At 42.0% G+C, this 25291-nt stretch overlaps 1 protein-coding gene across 4 annotated transcripts in view; it reads left to right on the top strand.

The window, feature by feature from the left end:
* COP1 (COP1 E3 ubiquitin ligase) overlaps nt 1–25291 on the top strand; it is a 128139-nt gene that overhangs the window by 58687 nt on the left and 44161 nt on the right. For all 4 annotated transcript variants that reach the window (XR_012836637.1, XM_075760456.1, XM_075760457.1 and 1 more), the window contains exons 13-15: nt 4400–4508; nt 6661–6742; nt 13203–13319. Coding sequence is in view for 3 of the 4 variants with exons in the window: in XM_075760456.1 (XP_075616571.1) it covers nt 4400–4508; nt 6661–6742; nt 13203–13319 (308 nt within the window). In the remaining variant the exon portion in view is untranslated. The remainder of the gene's footprint in view (nt 1–4399; nt 4509–6660; nt 6743–13202; nt 13320–25291) is intronic.

Raw genomic sequence — 25291 nt, forward strand, 5'->3', positions numbered from 1 at the left:
GTGTTGTTATTCACATGGATGTTCCTTTCAGTAATGGATCACTCCCTTAAAAACATTTCAGTCCTAAAATTACTGGGCATCGTTTGACTCATGGTAATAGACTGGATGTGAAGCACTTGGCACTCGGAAGCAGGTCAGACCACAGCAGTTTGTGCCGTATTAAAAGCTTTAAGTCCATTTAACTCTCGCTGCCAGAGGGGTGGTTGACACTGGGTAACTTGATCTTGGATTTGAGACGTTTCAGCTATAAAAATACTGGCTCATGAAAGAAACATCAGTGCGACTGACAACGCTAACCAAGCCTGGCCCACTTGTGTCTCCAAATAAAATGAAGGATGCACATAAATCTTTATGGGGTCAGGATTTCTGTGTGTCCGGATCGGATGCCGAGGTTAGGAAAGCGTTTCAGAGGTCAGTGATTAGCTTTCAGCTAGAGTTTCTCCAGGCTAATCTCCTAGCAGAAGGGAAGCTATCACAATTTATAGCAAGATAAACCTCTGGGGTGTAACTATTGCCCTGTTTCTGGATTAAAGAACAAAGGAAAAACTGGAAAAAATACAGTTACTAGTGTTTAAAATAAGATGGCCTCGTACAACTCCTTTTAATCCAGCACTTTTACGTTAGGTTAGCTGGCTTTTGTATCATATCTCATAGCCTCTGCATTTCAGTTTCTCCCTGGATGTGGCTGCAGGCCACCTAAAGGTTGTCTCTAAAAAGGTTGTGTTTGTTAATTTTTTATGGTTGGATGCTTAACCTGATTGAGGACTGTGTAAGCTGCATTTTTGGTCCATCTCACCTTTACCCTTTCTGCAACTTGTTCACCCATGCATTTTTTTAGTCTGTTATTCCATTTGTTACCCGTGATAACATCTCAAGGGAACCCAAAAAAGTAGATATCTTTGAAGTTTCAACAAAATTGCCTGTGTTGGGCATGGAAGAAAGATCAGTGCTTCCCTTGAGGGGAGCATGGCAGTAGCTTCTCAACCCTTTGTAGGTTCCAGGGAAGCCACATTGAAGAGAAACATGGTAATGTCCCAGCTTTAGGACGATATCTTTTGAGCTTCTATCATCACAGATGCCAGAGAATACAACCAAAGGACAGACAGCCCTTGGTAAAAAGCATCCTTTACCTGGAGAGGGAGCTCCCCTCTACCTGATCCAACCCTGAATTGCACTCTACAGAGGTTACTTTTGAGAGTTTAAGTTACAAAGAAGCTCAGGTATTGTGATGTCAAGGAGAAAGCTCTAGTTTCAGATTTTGTGAAGAGGGTTGGGTGGTGATGAGGGGAGAATTAAGGCAGAGAGCTGGAACAGGGTTGGTTTTGTCTTATTATGATCCTTTAATCATATTCCTTAAAAATGAAAGATTTATGGTGTGTGTGACTTAAAAGGTGTTAATTGAACCATTTAGTGGCTGCAAATCCCTAAACATTTTTCACCTGTCAGTTCCTGTTTTCCCCTCTCAGTCTATCTACAAATGCTTTCCAAGTGAGTGTTAACTCCTTGTTAACACCATTGGACTTCAGTGGGACAGAATGCTTAGCTTGATCTTTGCTGTGCCACTCTCAATGGACGTGCTTTTGGGCACAGAAGCCCTTCCTTTTTCTCAATTTATATTGATTGATCTGATAAAAATACTACTACTCCCTACAAACCTGACACTTCTTATATCCTTGGATCTATCACATCTCAAACAGAATTGTTAAACTCTGTCCTTTATATTTTTCTACCTACTCAGTAATTCCTAATTTTCATTGTCTGGGGTGATTTTCTTTTTTGACAATCCATCTGCCTTTCTCTAGGACCCCCTCCACTTGCTGATGCTGCCTGATGTGCTCTCAAAGCCATCCAGATAGAAGACTGCCCTCTCTAAGATTTGGCCCTGGGCTGTATCATTCCTGCTTTTGTGTGATGGCTAAACTTACAGATTTATAATTTTTTTTTTTTTTGTCCCTTAAGCTCCTTGAAGCCCTGACTTGAGTGGAGATAAGATGGCAGGAGGAGGAGGTTTGAACTGATAAATGTGTAGTGCAGCGTCTACCCCCCTGCCATTAGCTGGAGCCTGCTCCCAGCCCAGACCCTCACTGCGTTGTAGCTCTAGGGCTCTGAACCGCTTTTGCTTCCGTCAGTGACTGCTCTGCCTAGAAACAAGGCTCCAGACGTCAGACGCGGTTATCTCTGGACTGCTGCAACCTTCACCTCGCCGTGCTGGTGGGCAGTGCCTGCCAGCTTCATTTGGCCCTCAGGGAGCCACTTAAGCCTCTCTGAATGAGGCTTCTAGTAAATCATAGACTGTCAAGACCTGCTTTTCTGTGTGGGTACCTAACAGGAGTAGAGCTGGCATAATGATAGCTCCTTGATGGTGCATTTGTGGACGGCTCTTCTACCTACAAGGGCTGAGGACATTAATGTTTTTTAATTAATGATGTGTGGTGGAAGAGGTGAAACCAGGGAAAGCGTTGCCTGAGCTCAACTGTCCTCTAAGCAGGTGGTGGTTAAAGGTGATGACTTATGTTGGGCGAATAAAACTTTTTAAGTTTCTGAATGCAAATTTTTAAAACCAAGGGGTGCTGCTATAAGAAGGAAACGTGCAAGTGTGTGTACAGATGATAGCTAGATAGAAGTGCACGCAGGGAGAAGTGTTTGACAGGATGAAAGCAGTGTCATCAAATATCCCTCTGCACTGGCCATTCTAAAGAAAGCTCCCAGTGATCCGCTGGGGAAGGTGGGTCCTGGAGGCTTTCTCCAAGCATCGCGCAGTGGCGCGAGAGGCTTGCAGAAAGCTGCTGCTGTTGGATGACTTTGTCTCATTTCTGTAAGTTACAGATTAACTTGTGCAGACAGAGGAAATCAGAGCTGGAAGTCTTTTGGATCACTCGGTGAAGTTTCCTGCTGATGCAAACACCAATAACATGTTATTCCTTCCCTGTGTTTCTTCAAATTTGTCTTAAAAACCAGCTGAGTTTCTTGCCTCCCGTTATTTGGCTGCTCCAGAACCTCAGATAAGCTTGTTGCTTCCATGCAACTGAACAGTGGTGAGCTATGATTAGTGGTTGGTGTGCATAGTCCCTCTGCGTTGTAACTCTCACGCCACAGTAAGTTAAGTTTGACCGTGGTCAGGAGCAGAACACTAGTGCTGTTTGCTGATATTTCATTAGTTGAAATAGAAGTGCTTATACTTAACTACCTTAAAAAAAGAAAAGATTTTTTTTTCCCCTTCAATGTGTAAATTCCTGAGGAAAACAGGATGGAAGTGTATAGTGGAACCAAGAATTTGCTGAGGTATAGTACTCCTAAGTCACTATCCATGTACCGACATCATATTTCAATGTGTAGCTGCACTGATCAAAGCAGTACTAAAAAGTTCCAGAATCACGGACTTCTAGTTTATATTGTTGGTTAAAACTTGGCCCCAAGGCTACAATAATCTAGTTAACTGTGTCAGAGCTGTTCGGTGACCTGCACGAATTGGATCTGTCAGTTCAGCTTCTGCTACATGCATCACAGTTAATACCAACTGGTGTGCTTTTCTGCCAGATGGTCCAAAAATCGGTGAACAAGTATTACAAATTTTCTTACCTCTGTCATATTTTTTGGGGGGGGGAGGAGTTAGAGTGGAGGTATAGTGCCAGAATGCTACGAGTGTGACTTGGCAGTGTCACTGCTCTTGTTTTGTCTGCTGATGGCTAGAGTTTGTCAGTGAAATTGTCATTTGGTTTTGCACAGCCATTTAATTCAGTTTAAAATATAAACCTGTGCAAACTGTTTTGCAGTTTTCGATCCGAAACATCTCCTAAACTATCCACAGCAAACAAACTGCTGTTTCCTTCTGGATAGGAAGGGAGGTCTTTCTGCATTTACAGAAAGCTGGAAGTAGTTTCTCAGAAGTCAAACTTTGGTTTGCACGTAGGTACATGTATAGAACATCAGGTATGTGCCAGAGTACAGGTTGATTTACCATCCGTGCAGCTGTGTGTTTTACAGATGCAGCTTCTGTTAGGGAAGTAGTTGTCTTTATGGCAATAATAATAGTAGTAGCTATTGGCAAGAGGCTAGGAAGTCAAACCCTGAGCGCTCTGTGAGAATTCTTGTGGAATTCAAATTGCAAAACAATTGCAGTTTTAGAGATGATAAAAAAAAATCCCAAGCCCTAGCACTTCATATTGAGGGAGGCCACGTCACTTCAGCCAATCAAGCTTTTCTTTCAGCTTAGGGGGAAGGTTTGTTATGTTCCTGATGGGTTTTCGTTTTGTCCTATCCCGAGTGTTTCGGTGAGGTGACTTGATCAAATGCTGCATGCTTTGCAAAGACACTAATTGTCTGACATTGCAAGGGTGATTTTAGTGTTATAAGGTATGATTTAATGTAAGACTGACCATGGCTCTTTTTTCTTTTTAAGCTGTATCAGCTGGAGTAGTTACCACAAGAACCTGTTAGCCAGCAGCGACTATGAAGGCACTGTCATCCTTTGGGATGGATTCACGGGACAAAGATCCAAGGTCTACCAGGTAACATGCAATCAGGGAGCAACGCTTTCCCACACCGTGGACCACGTCGAGGGATCAGTATTCAGTCTGAGATTCTGCTCCTAGTACAGCAGTAGGCTTTTACGTTCCACAGGGTGAAATGGATGCTCCTCCTGTTTGGTAAATGTGTCTCATCTGCACAGCTTTATTGAGCTGTAGTCCTCCCAGGGAGGCAGCTATATCTTCTCGTTGCAGTCATGAGGCAGTTGACATTTTCTCACTGCTGCTTTTGGGCAGGGAATCTGCACAGGGAGAAGCCAGTTTCTGGAAGCTGTTTGTCTCGGCTTCCTTTAGAAACCTCTGCCTCTCCATATCTGTTCCACTTCAGTCTTTGTCAAAAGCCTTTTGTAAAATCCTGCAGTGATTGCTGCAGGTGCTTCATAAAGCAGAAGAGCAAAATGCAGGCTTAAGTGACGAGGCTGGGAGAACAGAGCGGTAGGCAGAACCCTTCCCGGTACAGTCGTCTCCTTGGCAGAGCAGCATACGTACGCAAGTGGGCTGAGCTCAACAGCGAGACCAGTTTAAGGAGAACTTCTTGGGTCTTTGTCTTTTCAGGCAATTTGAACATTGTGTTCCTATATAATGGACTCTGAGAGGCTTGTGATCTGAACAAGGAGGTCGGGAGAGAAGATGGTCTGTTTGGGGAGAGGCTGGAAGTGCTGCAGGCTGTTGTGTAGATAGCGTAGTGCATTGAAAGTGGTCAGGGATAATGAATGAACTGCAGGCTAGCTTTCAGTTCCCCCTTCTTGACAGCTCAACATGAGTTTTAATTCCTGTTTAAGCCCTTGTTTACTTTTTCATTGTGTTTTGGCCATTTTAGGATTGTTTTCACTAAGCCTTTGCATATTTCAATTAAAAAGAAATTATACTGGACAAAATAAATCTTGTCTGTTTTCCTTTCAAATATATTTTGCATTTCTTTGAGGCTGAATAATGAACCTAGAGAAGACCAGCTGTTGCTTATTTTAAAACAAACTCATTTTGCTTCCTGTCAGATTACTTGAATTTTTTATTTGGATTTGCATAGAGGCACGCATGCTGACATCTGCTTCGTATGTATTAGAAATCCTTTAGTGACTTGGTCCTGGCGAGCTTTTCGTGTCGTCGTCTTCCAAGCCTGTGTGAAGCCTTTAAAGCGTTTGACTGAATTTCAGGTTTCGTTCAATGCAGTGTTTTGCTGCCATGTGGGATGCGCCAGCATAGCAATACAGCTTTTCTGTGTCTTGGGGGAGGGTGTGCAGCCTTATAAGAATGTTTGAGTGGAAAAGCACAGGATTACACACCAGAAGCTTTGTTTAATAACTCAGTAGGAAGGAGAGGATTTCTTGGACTTCGAGATGTTTGAAATGGCTTTGAACAGGCATCTAATCAGTATTGGGAGGTAAAACTGTGATCTACTAGAGTAAGAAGCAGCACACCGTGGAACCACAGCCAGTCAAACAATGCTGCAAAAACAAGTCTTTAATGTATATTTACTTGTCGTGGTTTAGGCTGCTCACTCACTCCTCCCCCGATGGGATGGGGAGGAGAATCAGGAGAAAAAAGGTAAAACTCGTGGGTTTTACAGTTTAATAGGACAGCAAAAGCAGAAGAAAATAACAACAATAATGCTAATAAAAGAATATATGAAGCTGGTGATACACAATGCAATTTGCTCACTGCCCAGAACCCAATACCCAGCCAGTCCCTGAGCAGCAATCCCTCCTCCCTGGCCAGTTCCCCCCTTCTTATATACTGAGCATGACATCGTATGGTATGGAATAGCTCTTTGGCTAGTTTGGGTCAGCTGTCTTGGCTGTGTCCCCTCCCAGCTTCTTGGGAAAATTAGCTCTAGCCCAGCTGAAAACTAGGGCACTCCTGAAATAATTTTTTTCTTCTTTCAAGTGAGAGACACCAGTTTTAGTTTTTAAAATTGCCGTTTTACTGTTTTCTGCTTCCATGTCATGTCTAGCATACTGCCAGTATTGGTTTGATTGGGAGTAAAGATAATTTTTTGAGAAACTGCTGAACACAGTAAGCTTCTCTGTCCAGGATTCTCCTGACAATTTATACCAGACAGCATGTGGGGTTTTTTTACTATTTTATCAGATTACAGCTCACTACCTTGCAATATTCTTCTTGTTTCTCTAAACAGGAACATGAGAAAAGGTGCTGGAGTGTTGACTTTAACTTGATGGACCCAAAGCTATTGGCTTCAGGCTCTGATGATGCCAAAGGTATTATTCTTTTTCAGTCTCTGTGCAGAAGGCTTAAATTTTGTGTATTCCCTTTGAGGAACAAAAAAGTGATATTTCAAGTAGCTTCCTTCAATATTGTAGTCGACATGGTAATATGTAAAGGTATTACTGAACTGTTTGCATCTTAGAGGAGGAGAGGCTTTGGATTAAGATTTCTTGGTGCAATGTTCACATATTTTGGGTAATGTGCTCTCTAGCTAGTGTTTTCCAGGACATTAAACAAAGCAAAACATGTTTTAACATTAGTTAAGCTTGTTGAGTTAAAGCCTTGGGGCCTTTCAAAAGAACAGCATGTATTTATATTTCAAAAATGAGATTGCTGGTGAAAAAACACAAGTTAAAAATGCCTGCTGCTGTTTTACTTGTAGCTGTGAATGTTAAAGACTGCACACAACGAGAAGCTTTCAGCTTTCACGATGTACGCTGTTTCTTAGAGCTTAACAGAGTCAGAGTTGGACTGAATGGGAGCAGCTCTCACCTTTCCACCCTCTGGGGTCTTTTGGAGAGAACCCTTAAGACAAGCCCTTTCCCAACATACTGGTAGAAAAATGTTCCTCTTCTAAGAAGAAACAGGAAACTTCTAAAGAAAAGGACAGCATTGAGTGATATGTAGTATTCTTCATCCCTAATGAACAAGATTTTTATCTGTAGTATGTTTACAATATCAAATTAGAATTATTAAGCAGCAAGAGCTCTAGAGTTCCTTTCATAGTCAGTGGGGATCAACTCCCCTAGATGGGCTGATACAGCTCTGGACAGAGCTCGTCATGATTTGCTTTGAAATGATAAATTAATTTTTCATAAACATCAAACCTTGCAAACGGCTCCCCCCTCTCTAAAATGCTTTTAAATTCTGTTTCAAAAGCAAGCTGTATTAGTCTTTCTTAATTGCATTTGTCAGTCTTAATGTAGCTGGTAATTCCATTTACAAAATGTAGCTTTAATGATTATTTTATATTTAAGGTGGGCTTTAAATGTTTTTGATACTTCCCCCCTCCTTCTTTTTTGGTGGAAGTCAAGAGTGTTTTCTGTCTGCTTAAATGCAGCAGGAGTGAATATTCACCTTGTAAATTATCAACCTCTTCATCACGTTGCTCCCCACTCATGCTATGCATTTGAAAAAGCTTATCAGCCAGGTAGACATGCATTTATTAGCATCTGAACAAGTTGTCCAGTTTTGCAAAGCCAGCTGCGAGCAGAGCTCCTGTCTCTAGTTTAACAGTGCGCTCTTTCAGGAACAGTTTCTAAAACCGTAGCGTTTACTTAGAAATTATCGTAGTAAAGTTGGCAGATCTGCATAACTTGCCATATCAATTCACAAAAGTCTTTTGAAGGTGTATTGGGGTTTTGGTGAATAAAACTGGGCTGGAACATTTTATCCTGTTACTTCCACTGTGGTTTGCCTGTGATTTGCATGTGTAACAAGCTCATTAGAGACAAATGGAGTCCTGTGTGGAAGTGTTGGAAATAAGCACAGATTTTAGAAGTCTTTAAGGTACAGAGCAATAGTAGCAAATGTCCAAACTAGTGTTACAGTGTCCAACGTCCATTTCGGTGATCTCATTGAAAGGGTTAAATGTGAGGAAAAGGTAACACCAATGACGAGTTGGCTTAATTCAAACTTGCCTAACTTTAAGCTGGGCTTCCTCACAAGAAATCTCAATGCTGATAGATACTGGTGTGACCAGAGCACTTGGAGCCAATCTCGCTGCGCTTCCCCAGAAAGCATAGCATTTTTCCTGTCAAGTGATCAGGACAAGCCAGCAAAAAAAGTGACAGCTTTGCCAGTTCTTCCCACTTGCCTGTGTATCTGCCTGTCTCTCCTTGCTCTTTTCAAGTTGGAAGTTAATTTTTAAAGCACTTGGTACGCTCGGTAGGCATGCATTGGGGAAGGAGCTTTTAGATGAAAAATCCCAGCATCAGTGCTTCACAGCTGTCTCTGCCAGGGCTCAGGCGCAGCAAAATGGGGTGCTAATGAATGGTGCTGTTAGGGATAAAATGATTCTGATATAATTATAAACAGCATCCTTGGGCCTTAGGTCCTGCATTGTCCTCGTTCTTAGATAAAGATAATCCAGGATGCTTATTTGTGGAAGATCTTTCTACTTTAATAGCAAATAATGAGAGCATAAAAGCATTATTATATTTGAAGTAACTACTGTGTGTATGAAAACCTCACTTCTATCAACAGTTGTCGTGCCCTTCCCTTTTAAAGGGGCAAAGGTAGTTGCGTATGTCTATAGGGACCCAAAGGTGTATGCTAACGAGACAGTGGTGAGCAAAATTAAAGTGTTTACTTGTGCTACAAGCAGCTTGGGGAAACAGCAGTGTCTTAATTTCAGTTCTTTTATGCACATAATGGCAGGAGCTATGATTCTCATGTAAGTAAGAGTGAATTTCTGCTATTCGAGCAGAAAAGATTATTTAATTTTGTGAAGGCAAAATGATGCTATCAAAGTGCCAGGATAGGGCTGGAGCTAGTGTACTTAGCTAATGACTTCCAGCTGCTTCTCCAACCCAACACCCCTGTCTGTTCTGGTTTGGGAATGTAGTTTCATGGCCATGGTAAAGTTAGCAGATAGAGCAAAGTATTTTGTGATGCCACTGTGGTAGAGGTCTGTTCTGGAGTGATGAAGCATTCGTTCTCTGCCTTGGGGTGGTTTTTGAAGCTCAAGGAGATACAAGCAGTAGTGACAAATTCAACTGGAGAAAGAGCCCTGGGTTTTATGTCCTTTCTGTAAGCTGTAGTCCCTTTGCTTTTTCCTGGCTCAAAATGGAGAAGTGGAGCAGAACAGCAGCACCTTAGAGCTCTGAGCTGTAGTGAGAGGTTACTTTGCATTGCCTCATGGCAAGGAGGAATCCAAGCATCTGTTTCGTTATGTATAAGGAAAGTAATTTCCATGCTGCCTTGGTAAGTGAGACCACAGGTGCTAATCCTATGGTTATTTTTTGTAGTGTCAGTGAATTCAGTGGGGCAAAGGAGATTTCATAAAAAAGCAGCATGGCCTTTTAGAGGGGCAACTAACCTGAGAACTGCACATCAGAGTTTGCTCCCCAGCTTTTTTGAGGACTTCCAGAGAATTGTTTGGGGTTTTATTTTCAGTGATACTTAGCTCCTTCAGCTTCTGCTGACTTTAACTGGAGGTACAGGTGTTTATTGCTTTTAAAATATCAGGTTGAACTTCCAGTTTGCTCATTTTTCTGGCTAAAAAGTTCAAAAATTTCCTGGAGATTTGTGGGGTTGTTGGTTTCAATTGGGAATACCTTGAAAGGTCAAGAAGACGTTGGTAGTTAAAATACCAACCAAAATATCTGTCTGGCTGTGTCTTATGCAAGGAGGAATACCTTGTGGTCACTGCCTGCTAACAGTCATCAGTTTACATCATCCTCCTGACCCGCATAAGGCAGCGGATCAAAACTTCTGCCTAGCAGAGTAGTTCAGCAGCTTCCTCCTTTCCTAGGGATTCCTCAGATCTGTGCAAATGGGTTTTTTGGTAGCAGTATCCTATTCCTGGTTTAGAGTTTCTTCGGGGTAACGGCAGCTTCTCCATCACACGGCCAGCTAAGAGTTTCAAGAATGACAGATTGGATGAAATATCCTTACTATCAGTTTACCAACTGTGTACAACGACACCTTCAGCTATGGCAGTACAGGCTTCTACCTCTTAGTGTTTAGACACGGAACTGATGTAGAGGAAATTGTCTTAAAATGTACATGTCTGGTGTAAAGCTCCAACAAAATAAAAAATATCCTGAAAAATACCTAAACATTATAAATCGAAAAAGCTGTTCCAGAGGCATCTTCTTAATTGTTTGGTGAGGGGTAGACATTTGGCCACACAGAGATGTCATTCTCAGCAGCTGCAAAATTAGGAAACATATGCTTTGAGAACATATGTTTTAAAAATAGTCAATCTCAGATGGTTGCTTGTCTCATCAACACAATTCTAGGTGTTATCAAGACATCTGTACGTTGTATAATTACTGCCTCGACCTTCGCGAAATTGAAGAAAGCTACAGCAAATAAACTCTACCCTTATGAATTACGCTTTATTAACCTGTCAGTTCTTTTTAAAAAATAATGGGCAGTTCCAGGTAAAACTTGACACGTTTCATTGCGTGTTGTTATATGTTGCGTATAGCCTTTTTTTATGGCACTGACTAAGATATAATTGGAGCCCAGCGCATCCCACAGCAGTTAGATCACAGAAATTGCAGGCTCTAATCTGTGTCTGTCAGTTGTAACGAATATTATGATGGCTTTAAACACGCAGGTTGACTCTTCACCAGATTAAATGGCTCCGCTTATGACCTGAAAGCTTGAATGAAAAAAGGAGCCAAGTTGAAACAGAGCCCTCAATTACCTTTTGCTACAAAAGTGAGACCAGATGGCCATCTGTTTACTAGAGGTGGTGTCAAGGAGGGACTTGGGCCGCTCTGGTTGCAGCTTGAAATATTGATACCTGGTTGGAAGGCTTCAAGTGGGTTTAGTACTAGATTTGGGCAGAATGTCGCTCTGAACTGTGAGATCATGTAACCTCCCCACATGCCTCAAGTTGAAGCAGTGTCGTCTGGCAACAATGTCCTCTTGCAATCATGGTATTATATGCTTCCTATACCATCTCATCCATAAATGTGATGTCCTCTCCTGCTAATGTTTTATTGTTTTGTAAAATTGTCCTTCCTGGCTCCATTCCCCTCCCCGTTCCCAAGCGCAAAACACGATGGAGGGGGTGTATCATCCAGTCTCACCTGGGAGAAGAGAGCACCTTAAGCCACACTTGCAAAGCTGTTGGTTCCATTTAGAAATGTAGCTAGATGTTTAGGGTGAATATAATAGCTCTGGTAAATGAGAATGGATTTATTTCTGAAAACCAACAACAGAATGGGTGCTGTTTTCGTTGAATTCTACATAATGCTTATATGCAAATATGGTATACATCAGTGCTTGTATTTCTGGTGTATGTGTGCTGCTTTATAATGGTTCCAGGCAGCTGTCAGATATCCACACAGCGCTGTATTTAAAATGATTCCTTGGTGTGCTCTGAGCAGTCAAATATTTCCTTCATCCTTGAAGCAGTTCTCCGAAGTAGGCTCAGAAATAGTTCGATCTTGTTGCTTTTCATTGCTTGCCATGCTGTTACAAACTAGGTGTGCTAGACCAAACCTGCCAGCGTTCCTCTCTTTCCTGGACCATCTAAAATGTCCTTGGGTAATCAGCATGGAAGCCTTGCTTTTCCTTTAAAGCTCCTGGGAAAGGCTGACCAAGAGGACCCCTTGGACAGTGTGGGGACGCACCATAAGACTGCTTACCTCACGTATTGACCACAGTGGGTAACAAGATTCCTGTTCTTTTGCCCTTTTTGCTCACTTCACCTCCAAAGTGAGCTTTCTGTAAAAAGACAGCAGAGAACCCATTGGCCACAGATCTGAAGAAGCCCAGGCAGCTCGTGGGTGCTGTTTAGGGCATTAAGCCTCCATGGAGCTCCTGCATGTTCAAACATCGGCTTCAGGGTGCTCTGCTTCCTGCCACGGCACACCGATCGTGATACTCAAGTACAGCGCAACCCGCTCGTCAAGAAAAGGGAGAAGGAGAACACTTAAGTCTTATTTTCTACTTCGTAGGCTTCAGTGGGGGCTGATGCCAGTGTGCTGCCCCTTCTCCTGGACTGAGGGCAAAGTGTTTCATCTGTAGCTTTTAATAGTAAGATTTGGCTATGCCTGGCACTCTTCATCTTTAAGGTTAAATGGTACGTGAAGTGTTTGTGGAGGCTGGGGGAGACTGTTGGTCATCCTGCGCAGCACTGAAGTGAGTACTTGGGGGAAGAGATCATTCTGTACCATCAAGTTTAATCAGTGTTCCCACAGTAGTCTCATAGAACAGTAGAGTTCCTTGTACCAAGGAAATATATCATCATAGGAAGCCAGCACATGATTTCTTTCCTGTCTGTGCCAGTTTTTTGAGAATAAAACAAGTTGTTCTCACTGTGCTCAAGCATACAATTAGGTATATTTATTCCGAGCAAAGCTATTCTGTCATGGAGCATGAAGTTCTTGCATCTCAGCTAAGGGACGAGGAACAAAAAGGATGCAAGCCTTCGTGCTCTTGGTTATATGAATCTGCACTCCAGTAGCCTTAAACACTGAGATTCTAACGTGTCGTTAGTCACTTGCTCTGATGTTCTCAGCCATGTAGGTTGTGGACTTTCTGCATCTCCTGTGTGTATGGAGGTGGGCAGAATATTTAGTGTGCACTTGACAATGTTTTCAAGCTTACTAGCCATGGGCAGTGACTGACCGTTTATAATCACTAACATCTTGGCAAGTGAGGCTTTTCAGAATCTTATTTATGAAATAACTAGATTTTATGCCTTTCGGGTGAGATTGGTTAATTTTGTTTGGGTTTTGTTTACTCATTTCTCTTTTTCTGTTTCTCTAGTGAAGCTGTGGTCTACCAACTTGGACAACTCAGTAGCAAGCATCGAGGCCAAGGCCAACGTGTGTTGTGTCAAATTTAGCCCCTCTTCTAGGTATCACCTAGCTTTTGGCTGTGCAGGTAGGTAAAAGGGGTGTTGGGCAAAGAGATACTGTTTGTTCCTTCCTTTTGTTTCTTATTTGTTTCATAATTCTTATTGTTGGCTGCTGTGCCCAGAACTGAGGTGTCTTTGCAGTTAAAATACCGTTGAGTAAGACTTTTTTTCAAGTATGCAATCACCCAGAAGACATCATGATACCTAAGTGGCAACTTGGTCCCGCAGCCTGACTTTTTCATTTGGGTGCCTCTATCAGAGCTAAGTCACCCAGTGTGTTTATTGAGATTGCTAAGGCAACCAGGCAAAGCTCAGCTTGGAGAGTCTCATATAAAGTTAATGTGTTAACGTGGTGATAGTTGTTCTTTCTGATTTACAGCGTTGCTCTATAAATACTACAAAGCCATACTGGGAACTTTAACTGGTTTTACCTGAGGCATGCTGTATAATGCTGGCTGTGCCTGTTTTCCATAGCTGCAACTACAATCCCCATGGGTTGGCTCGTGTTTTCTTAGGTTGGGCACAGCATCGCTGTTAACATGATGTTTTTTATTTTTTTGAAGTAGTCAGTGGGGAAGGCATGATGAGCCTTTTATTCACTTAGATTAAATAGTTCATGGTGAGAATACAAAGATTTGAGAGCAGAGCAGGTATCGCTTTGGGAGGAAACTGTATCACGCTATGCATGCAGCAACTGAAACTCGGAGGTACCTATAAATGTTTAACCAACTCTGCGTTTTCTTTCTCCTCGGGGAGTTTTAATGCACTTGTAACTAGATGTTCTGACGACATCTGCTATCTCTGGACTTCAGGAGATACGTTGATCATTCTTGCAACCACTGGTTTGCCATTTCATTTAGGTGTTCCCATTTCCAGGCTGGTTCTACTTAGATTGTGACTCTTAGGAGGAAAAAAATAAATTTGCATTTTGATACACTGCAAAAAAATGGATTCAAGTTGGAGTGTAAAATATTGACTTGCTTGACAGGCATCTCGCTGAAGTTTAGTGAATTATATGCAAGAATAGAATTGAATTACAATACCTACTAGTAGCATTTGAATGAAAGGGTCTATCTGGGAAAGGCTCTGGGGAAAGATGAGAGCACCAGAGCCAAATGGATCAGTTGCTGATTAAAATAGATATATAAAAGCATCACGAAACAGAATTCTTCCTGATAACTCAGCAACTGGGATTCTTTTTCACCTGAAAGGCGGAGGGGGGATAATGCACAGATAAATCCATGAAGGCTTTTGGAGCTGTAGGGCGCATGGGGTGGAAGCAGGTAGGAGTGTTGTCTATCCATGCTCGTGCCTAACGAGCCACGATGGGCTCGTCTTCAACTCTGGGAAAGAAGCATTAGTGAGCACTAGGAGTTATGTGGAGGTTTTAAATGACTGCATGTGCGTTTTTATGATTTAGAGAATGCTGAGGGGTAAAATGGTATTTGTACTGGGGAAGAAGGCATAGGAGGGAGATAAGATAAAATTTTAAATGTGTTTACATCTGCTTGATGTTTGGTAATTGAGTCTCTAAATAAAAATTAAAATGGGTATTTAACTATGATTGCTGAAACAATTACATGGAGTAATTGAACTGATGGGAATGACTTCCCACAAAGGAATTCTAATTGATCTTTCAGATCAGATACATTGGGAAAAATGGCATATGAAATTAAAAGAAATACTGGGGTCTTGAAAGATGTTATCTCTGAACTCCCAAAAACAATCAGAGCAAAGAAATGAGTTAGTGTCTACTTTCATACTCCATAGAGTCAATCAGTCCTGTTTCATGTGTTGAGATGGAGACAAAGTTTTTTCTCCTCCATCAGTTTCAGCTGGCCTTGTTTACTAATTTCATTTAGTCTATGGAAAAAGCAATCTAACTTGTAAATTGTGTGATTTGTCACGTGGGCCATAGAAATCAATAAAGGAAGAGTCAAAGCTAGTTTCCTTGTAGCATTAAAAAAGGGAAAAAAGGTGGATTTGGCACACTGACGTGGCCGTTCCTGTTTGATCCCCAGCAGGAATAAAGATGAGCGATGCAAAATGCTAATTCAGTGACGAGTGTAGTGGGCAATTTTAGAAAGCTGTCCTAGCTCTGCCTTGGCTTGTTCGCATTCTCAGAGGATTTTCAGTTTAAAAAATTGTTTCAATTACTTATTCAGTGATTTAGTCAATGGTAGAAGAGCCAAGACTTCCTAGCATTGCATGCCCAACAGTTTTGAACAGCATTTAGGCAGAAGTGCTGCTCCTGTATATACTCTCTTGTTTTACTTGTTGATTTGATGGAACTTAATGCTATATATGTGTGTGTATATATATTTATAGTTTAAGACTTGATGAGATAAGCAATTGATGAAATGGTTGGGGGAAGGGGAAGCATTGATACTTAATATTTGAGATACAAAAAGAGAAAGTAAATTGATTTAATATACCATTATTAAATTACTAAACATACATATTTTGGTTCCCCCTTTCTCCTCTGTATGCAGAATAGTTTGCAAGCTGGCATGCCGTGCTTTAGCGGTGCAGTTTTGAATGCAAGTCTAATTTTTTGTGTGTGTTAATGTTTTGAAATTATGAGTTTTTTTCAGTTTTCATTTCTCTTTTATTTTCCCTTGAGGGTCTGTCTTAACCATCCATACAGCTGACCCTCCTTTTCTTAAGGTCTTGCTCTTTCACACCTTGCTTAATGAAATATTTTACTCTGCCCTTGACAAATGCATCTTGCCCACTTGCCTCCACTATTAGAAATGCCTCTTTGAAGTGGGTTTTCCTAATCAGATGCTTCAACTAGATCAGCATCTCTTGAATATCTGTGCTGGTTCCCCCTTTGCATTCTCCGCAGAAATAGGATGGCAATCTTAGGGTCCTTTCTACCTGTCTCCGGTTCACATATTCCTTCTTATTTGTTAGTAAAATCTTGACTGTCAGCTCACCTCTGCCAGTGATGCTACATTGTGCACAGGTAAAATATTCAGAGAGTTATCTTTGTGTTTTCTCTCTCTTTCTCCAATTTTAGAACAACTCCTTTTTACAGAAAAATAGGAAGGAAGATACTTAAGTCCCACAGAGGTGTACCAACATGTGACATGAGTTATGTGAGCTGATGCATCGGCCTATTTGTTTTCATTGCCTTGTCATTCCGTGTGTGTGTGTGTCTGCTGAGGACCTCCTGGCCCTCAAACTAGGGGCTCTTTGGGGTTGGGATCACTTCTGCGTGTCCAGCGCTAAAGGTCACGGCAGCTGGGTCCCTCGGTCGTACTCATGTACGTAGCCACAGTCACGTACCCACAGCTTCAGGGCTCTGTAAGTAATCCTGAACCAGAGGTCTTGGTTTTAACGAAGCATTTCCACCTGCACCCAGTTTACATGCTGTGTTGTCAAACAAAAGCAGCGAACCGAAGGACTACGGTGATGGGTTTTGAAGCCAGACCGGGTGGCAAACCCCGTGGCACAGTCGGTGAAATGGGGGTTATGGTTCCAGCAGCTTTGGCTGAGATTTTTCTCCCTGATGAGGCTACGTCGACTCTGTTAGACTGCTCACTGCTGTTCGTATCATGCTGCTCCTCCTTCGTGGAAAGCATCCCTTCCCCCCGTGTGCCGAGTTCCTCTGCGGGTCCCTGCCCATCATAGGTGGCAGCAGGAGAACATGAAGCGACTGCCTTGAATGGCACCTCCTGAAGAGGACGTGTGGGTTGGAATTGGGATTTATGTGGATCTCTTGGTCAAACCCTCTGTGCTTCAGTATGTATACCTGTTGGTAAGCAGGAGTAGCGATCGTGGAAGGAGTTGTGACGATTTGAGTTAGATGTAGCCATGGTCAAAAGTGTTGTTAGATTGTGTATCTCCATGTGGAGCACTCTCCTTTAGTAGAGAGCACTGACTTGGCTTCAGATGCCATAGAAAACCATGCTTTAGTTGCCACTGTAGAAGCAAATCCCAGGATTACCGTCTGATATGGATGATATATATGTTTCTTTTCTGGGCTTTTCACTCTGAAAGCTTTTAGATGACCAAAAGATCATTTTGGTAGCTTAAAACAGAACAAATGAGCAATAAACTCAAAATAGAGCCTATACAAGGGAGGAATGGGTATTTGGTTTGGGAAATAATTCTCTTAAAACCAGACAGGCACTTCAGGTGAGAGGGAAGCTAGTGCGTCTGGCTGCAGCCTGATAAAATCTGTTGCATTGGAGAGGGCACATAAAGAAGAAAAGATCCCTTTTGTCTGTTACTTTAATAAAATATTCTATTTGCATGCTTACTGAGTTGAAACATTGGGCAGTATAAGCTGTAATCACTGCCGAATACAAAATCAGGTAATTTTGTGGTCTTTTCCTCTTTTTAAAAATAGATAGGGTTTTATCCTGAAATTAGCTATATAAATCATGACTGAAGTTGTTATTGTTCTGCCTCAGCAATAGCTCTGATGCCCTCAACCCGTATATTTTCTAGCAGTACCATTTCCCTGCTTTAAAAAAAATAAAAGGCTGAAAATACATGCAGTTTGCAGCTTGAATGTCCAAGTTGGACAGTCTGGGTGAGATCAGACTGTCTGCTAACTCGAGTGAGCTAAGCGTAGCTATTGATAGTAGCGATGCTTTATTCCCAGCATGCTGTAATACTGTCAGCATCTACCACTGACCTTTTATTTCCCATATATTATGCAGAGATCATGTCATTAAAACTTCAGATTCCTGAGTTCTTACACTAGATGCATCATCCTCTCACATGCTATAATTTTTTTTTTTTCCTTGTAGGACCCACAAATGTAGCAGGTTGGATTGGGGGATGAGAGAGGTTCCTCAGGGCTGTAGAGATGCAGGAAAAGAGACTACCTGCTTTTCAGGAGCTTCACAAAATAAGTGGCAGCAGCAGACATGTACAGACAGACAGAGGAGAACAACAGAACGGCTGCAACATGGTCAGAGGCGTAAGGATTTGGGTTAGTTTGAACCTTGATCAGGTCTCCAAACACTGCGCTGTGACAAACTTTGGACAGTGTGGGTTCAGATGCAGTGGCCAGTGCAGGGAGAACTTGGGGCAGTGCAGATTTATGTTGGTTTTACTGTTTACAGCATCAGAGTTTGAGACTACCTGCATTAGGGATACCGTACTCCCTCCTAAACTTGCCAATTTGTTTTTCCATCTCTTCCTTCATACTGGCAATTGTGTGGCCAAAACTGAATTGCCTTTTTCCTGGATCAGCTCAAGCCCTGATCACAGAGCACCAGTGCAGCCCCAGACAGGCTTTTGGCAGCCTGAACGGAGGTCAGCGTTAGCTACCAGGGGGTGAGTCCTCACGGGACATGGGGCCTCCTCCCAGTGCTGAGGTTTCTCCCCTTTCGTGCCCGCTCTGTCTCTCCTTATTCCCTTCCCTACTTGTACAGTGATGCTGAGCAAGAACACTTCCCAAGAAAGTGCTTTTCCTTCAAAGCTGGCTTTCCCTAGCAGGTTTTGCGTGCTATTCAAAGAGCTTTTCTGTGCACCATCTTCAGCATTACAGAATGACATCATACTCTGGCTTTGAATGCAGCCGCTTTTCTTTCGTTGTTGACCGGCTACAAAACTGCCAATGCTGATTCACAGCATACAATGTGCTGAAGAACTGTTGCTATGTCAACAGTTTTGTTTTCATTTGCAACTATTTACCCACCCCTTAAGATATCTGCATTGCTGTGCTGCACTTAGAGGTCAAGGTCACATGTGGCTTCTTTATCAGCATCATTCAGTTTTGCTAATATACCTGATGTCCAAGCGGGACCACTTTGGAGACCATCCTTGTCCAGTGAAATATTGATTTTTCTGCTGCACTAACTGGAGCAGTGATTTCTCTTTCCCAAACATCTCTCCGTAGAGCTACTAGCCTTTCATGCTGCCTCAGATCTGGGTGACTTGCTTGGCTTGTCGCTCAGCTTGGAAGAATGATGTGATATTAATGACCAAGAAGGTGGTGTGCCTTTTTGGAAGAGAATTAATGTTTTCCAGCTGAAAGCAAGGTCTTACCTTAATAGATTCTCATGGGTAAGTACTCTGCTCTATTGAAAGCCTGCAGTGACTCAGAAAGAATCTATTTGTGCGAATATATGACACGTTTAGGGTGGAGTTAGGCGGCTTCTTTGAGCTTAAGCTACAAGATTACCTTTTAGCGTATGAATTCAGCGCAGTATTCAAAGGCACAGACAAAGGTTAGGCATTTCTTTCAAGCCTGTGGAAAAGTTCACAGCAGTGCTCAGAATTCCGCTTTTATGAAATCAGGATGGCATGCAGCAGTCCAGGACTTGCCTGTTACTTGTATCAGACTTTACCTACAGGGTGTCTTTTCTTTTTGCAGGTATTCAATAATCTTCAAGTCTGTGATCTCTGAGGCTATCAGCAGGGGAAGTAGGGGACTAGGTCTGTGTTTTGGAATTGCACACTTGTCACCTTCTAATTTAAACTTATTCCAGAATTCATTGCAAATTTTTCATTTCTTGTAACCTTTTAAAATATCTACAACCTTTCAATCAGTTGAGGTTCGTTTAGAGGAATCTGTATTTTTGGCCAGTGTGGTTGTGATCATATTTCTGTCCTGAACAGTACTTACTGTGGGGGAAGCACTGAGCTTTGGGGGGGTGGTTATCCCTCTTCTTGGAGGCTGGGATGTAACCACAAGTAAAGTATCAATCCATAACTTCTGCTGTCCTGGTGAAGACAATCTTTCTGGCACTGGTAGGTAATCAAATTGTGCTTCTGCTCAGGAATGACATGTAGCTATGCCATGTTATTTAAGCTGACTTGCCTATATCTGCACGTCAGAGATGCTGCCAGTTCGGCCAGGCACTGCACAGGGTTGTCCTGCCTCGCTGCAGCTCCTTCCTGGGAAATCACCAAGGGACACACAAACCTCTCGTAGGCATGCAGGACATGTTGTACGGACAAATTTCACATAAGCTTCAGAGTTTAAAAGCTCATGTAACTTTTCTGCTTGCACAGAAAAAGTAGTCTCTGACTTGTTTTGGATAAAGCGTTTGTAACGAATAGTGAGTAACAATATCAAGACCTATTGGGAGTTTCCAAACTTTATCCCAGAGGTTGTCACACTTCAGTAACAAGTGAATGAATAAAATGAACTTGAAAAGCTCCATTTGATTCTCTGGGGAAAAGGATAAATCTGTCATTAGCAGAAATGAGTGTGCTAATTGTTTGCTTAAATATTCTTTTCCTGAACACTTTGTCTTCCGACTGGCATAGAAGCCATTTAGTCAATGTTACAAAATTCAAATTAAAATTGAAATGAGCCTTGAAATTCAGGAACAGAATAGGCAGCTCCAAGATTCATCTTTTCCTCAGAATGCCAAGTTGCTCTCACTACTAGCTGTTGCTATATCCCTTAGAGTTTAATCCTTTCCAACCTTGGCAGTTTCCAAAGCTAGTTTTTCTGGTAGCTCATTTAAAGGAATTGCTTGTTGGAATGACATCATCTGTAATGGCTTCCTGTGTTATCTCCCATTCAGACTGCTGCGTAGATTAATCATTCCAGCCTTTTATTTGAGTATTGTGCACATTTAGATTCTTGTAACATTCCCTCCTTTTTTCCATACAAACTGGTGAAGACTGTCACATTGCATAGGAAAACCTATAACCTGGAGGTGCACTGTGGGCTCTTATCTCAAAGGCATTGTTGGATAGTATCTGAGCACCCAAGCGTTGCATGTGCTTTTAAGAGAATTTTGGAACACTTGGCCTCGGTTGAGAGGAATTATCAAGAAGATAACAAAAAGTAAGACTGTAGATGTGTGTGCACAAATCTAGTTCCCCTTCACATCACTTATTTCATTGCCTAGCTAGAGCGTACATCGCCTCTTTTCTACGTTGCATACTTGTGGATCATCATGTGTTTTCCTGGGCTTATTTCCTTGTCTGCATAATCCCACCGTACCTTTGGGGTTTTGGTTTAAACATTCTTTATCTAAGCTTGAATATTAACGATTGTGACACTGTATTTAATATCCATCATCTCTTCCAGCTGAGTCTGATTCGAGGGCAGTATAGGTGATGAATCAGATTGCTATGCAGAACCTAGTAAAAAAAAAAAAGTATCTCCTCAGGCTAGCGAAGCAAAATGTAGATCTGGACTAAAATCAGGTTTGACTGATAATTTGGCAAACTTGGGTCCTCAGCTGTGTATTGTAATGCATATGGCAGCAGGCTGCACTTCCCCTAGAGCTAGTTTGCTCTGAAGCCTGTTTGGTTCTTTGTAAAATGCTTGCTGATATGAAAAAACCCCACCCTAAAGTTGTTACTTCATAAATGAACTCCTAAAATCTTAGGGAGGATATTCCTTTTTGTATCTGCCTTTATTAATGTCTTAAGCCCTTATCTATATGATCTTGACCTCGCGGAGCGCGTGGTCCCTGGGAGTCTGACTGTGCTGCCCTTTCCCTCCATCGCTGTTCCATGACCTGCACAACTTTGAGTCGTCCAAGAAACTGGAGCTGACATGGGTTTGCAGTAAGAACACATACTGTGTGCAATAAGTATCTTGAATCAGGAGAGATCTGGTTGAATGATGTGGTACTTTTGACTTTGAAAGATGTATCCAAATGTCATTGTACAAATAAGACTCCTGGTGCTCATGTGAGAAGTTTCAGATCTTCAGAGAGGTAGTCTATTTAGACAGCACAGGTCAAAGCACCTTTTACTATAAAATGACAGTTCTTTACATGCTCTAGGTGTCTTAAAACTCTTTTTGGACTTTGACCTACATGCACTACTCCATGTAGAGCCGCACATGTTACATAGTCAAGGAGAAAAGTTGCGTTAAGAATCTGAACAGTACGTAATTCTCTTTTTTTTTTCTTTCAGACATAAAGAAGTAATTTTTCCAAAAGCTGCAGGTTGTTACTGCTGTTGTCTTCATTGGGTTTGTAACATTAGTAAATCTTCCTTATGTGTACTGAATATTTTGTTTCTCCAGCAGTCTGATAGAAGGCAATCTTTGAATTGTACAAAAACCAGCTATCCCTTATTCCTGTGAGAAATCTCTGTAGCTCTTTAAAACCATAAAGGTCAAAATTTCAAAGGAGTTCTAGAGAAATCTGTTTTGCCTCCCCCTCCCATCAGAGCCCTTTTCTCAACTGATTAAGATCTCTAATGTTTTATGTCTCCTCCTTCTCTCCTTAATACGAGACAAGTTATTTAGGGTGGAGGTTTTATGGGCTGCTGTGTCAAAAGCTTTAGACAAGTCAGTAAAAAATGTCCCCAGTGTGTAAAGACCATTATCCATAACCCAGCAAATGTCATCTGTAACTTCAAGCCGTTGGGGATCTGTCGAATACAAAGGTTAAAAACCCCAGTTGGCGGTTCCCATCAAGGCTGCTGTTCCCTTCATCTGTTCAGCAGAGGGAGATATAGATCTTTAGTGAGATGCTAGTGTTGATATACATTAAAAAAAATTTTTAAAAAGTGCATTTGGTGTTAGTAAGAGATGAAAATCACTGGCTGAAGCAGGATATAGTCTTCCTTGCAGAGCTGTGTCAAAATATCTCAGGTGCTAACCTGAAACCCTCTGCTGTCGCATCCCCGAGCCTTTCCTTGTTAGAAGGTGCTTACTGTGGTATTGGTTTTGCCAGGGATTAAACTGCGGCTGCCAGGTGTGTTTAACGTAACCTCAGCTCTCTCTAACTCCATTTTCATGGAGTGGACCTTTCTTGTGTTGCTTTCTTGGTCATCCGGTTTGCTAAACAGAACACGGTTAGGGATTTTCCTTCTCAAGGTTGTGTTCTTCCTTTTGTTTAAATAAAAACTTGGACTATATTTGTGTTGGATTCCCTAAATATGATTTTTGGAGGCAGTGCCCTGTCGTCTGTATTGCGGTGTAGGGAGATTGAGTTGTCATCCCTAAATACCCTTGTGCCTTCCTCTGCTTTAGAAACTTCCTTTTCATCTCCTCACTAACATCATGGGCTCTGTGGCTTCCTCACTTAAAAGACTGGGGGTTTTGTTGACGCTTTTTTCTTCCAGAGTTTCCCACCAGCAAAATAAATCGTACGGACCTTACTTAATCTTATATAGTCTTCAGAGCCTGCTGTAAGGGAAGAGCACACAGGGGAGGCTTTGACCTGTAAGGAAAATAGCTATTGAATGCTTTCCCAAAGCTCAGCCCTTCTTTGGGTGGCCGTTGAATTTTTGACACCTATGAAGACGGGATGTGCGGGAGCTCCCTGGGAGTCTGGTGCAAGTGTTTGAGACCAATTGTCTAGACGGACTCTGATAGCAAACATGAACAAAGTACTGCATCCCAAATCGTCTCAGGCACACACATGAAATACAAAATAAGGGCGGTGTTCCAGCTTGCTGCTGTGGACCAGAGCTCTGCTTCTACAAGACATTGCTGTGATTCCCCCAGGACAACAGAAAATGGTTATTCAGAGAAAAACTGTTCCTTTCCTGCAAAGGGAACTCCAAGTAAAAAGAAGAGGAAAAAGCAAATGCATCAAATGGGTAATTTTGTCTTAGTTATAGAAACAAAGTACTTGCAATCTCTGCTGGAACAGAAAATTGTGAATACAAAGCCATATCCAGCAAACATTTTAATGTGCTTGTAATGATGGCTGTTGGGATAAAATTTTCTTGTTTTATTGGTGGGTTGTTTGGGGTTTTTTTTGAAGGGAAGTATAGGCAGGAAAAAAAAAAAAACAGTTAGCTTTGCCTGCGCTGTAGTGTTCTACAGGGAGATGTTGGGGTGAAATGGATTTATTTCTGCTCTCTCCTCCTCATGTGATTTGTCATGCTGCAAGTGGAAAACAGCACACTGCATTCTTCAGCAAAATGCTCCTGATAGTTTTGTCTGTCAAAGGTTCTTTGCTTCAGGCTGTATCAAACCCATTTTTAATCTCCTTCCTTGCAGTAAGGGAAATGGTTTGTAAAGAGGGCACAGATGTCAGCTCACTGCTGTCAATATCTAATTTCTTTTTAAGAAAATTCTTGTGTTAATTTTTGGTGCAGGGTTCTGTTCACTCAAATTCAAGTCCACTTTGTTTCCCATCCCTAACGCGTTGTTACCTTTTCTCTTTTCCCATCTATTTCCTTTATGTAGTGGAAACCATCATGCTGTCTTCTCTCCCTGAAATGGCTTGTGATGGGCCCAAGCCTGCCCTGATCCTATCCCATCCTGGTATTACTCTGTCAATCGAAATAAATCTCTTTATCGTGTTTCGTTGGCTGGAAGGTTTCCTCACTGTTCTTTGTCGAATCCCCAAATGCCACCCTGCCTTCCTGTTGCTATAATAAAGACCCTTTTTTTCTCCATACACTCTCTTCTGCCCTGGAAAAGACTTATGATTAAAAGTAGTCTTTGTTTTGTGGTCCCTGCATGAAAGTTGACCTGTCTTGAGTTGAATTATTCCCAGAGATGGAGTGTTCAACGGTCCCATATCCCCAGCCTTTTCTCCAGAGCAAGACCTGCATACAGATGTTCAAACTCCAGTCTGCATCTCTGCTGTAGGGGAGATTAAATCTCCACCCTCAACTTTTTGAACAAAGCCACCTCGGTCACCTGAAGATCTGTAAGTGCTGTTGTTCGGTATTAAGGACTTGGCAACAGTTAAAGTTCAGCAGTTCTCCATTTTCTTTTTTACTAGTAAGAAAAAAAAATAATTAAAGGAGAGCTAAGGTTGTATGGCAGTTTCCAAGAAGCAAAACACAGCTTAAATGTTAACACCGTAATGCTGAGAGGTGGGCTAATGCCTTTCATTTCTTATGTCAGTCGCAAATAGCTTCAATTGGGATTAAAAAAAAATTTTCTCCCTAGTCCTTTGACGTAAGAGTACTTTTCAAGGCAGCTGAGGGAAGAGTTTGCAGAATCTCTGTCTTTGGAAATGCTCAGAGCTTGGCTGAGTAGGACCCTTGAACACAATTATTTAACTTGGAAGTTGGATCCAACATTGCAGTTGTCCCTTCTTTGAGCGGGAAGTCAGGCTGGCTGGATTCCAGAGGTCCCTCCCAACCTACT

Source organism: Balearica regulorum, chromosome 8, assembly GCF_011004875.1.
Source record: "Balearica regulorum gibbericeps isolate bBalReg1 chromosome 8, bBalReg1.pri, whole genome shotgun sequence".
Taxonomy (NCBI): Eukaryota; Metazoa; Chordata; class Aves; order Gruiformes; family Gruidae; genus Balearica; species Balearica regulorum.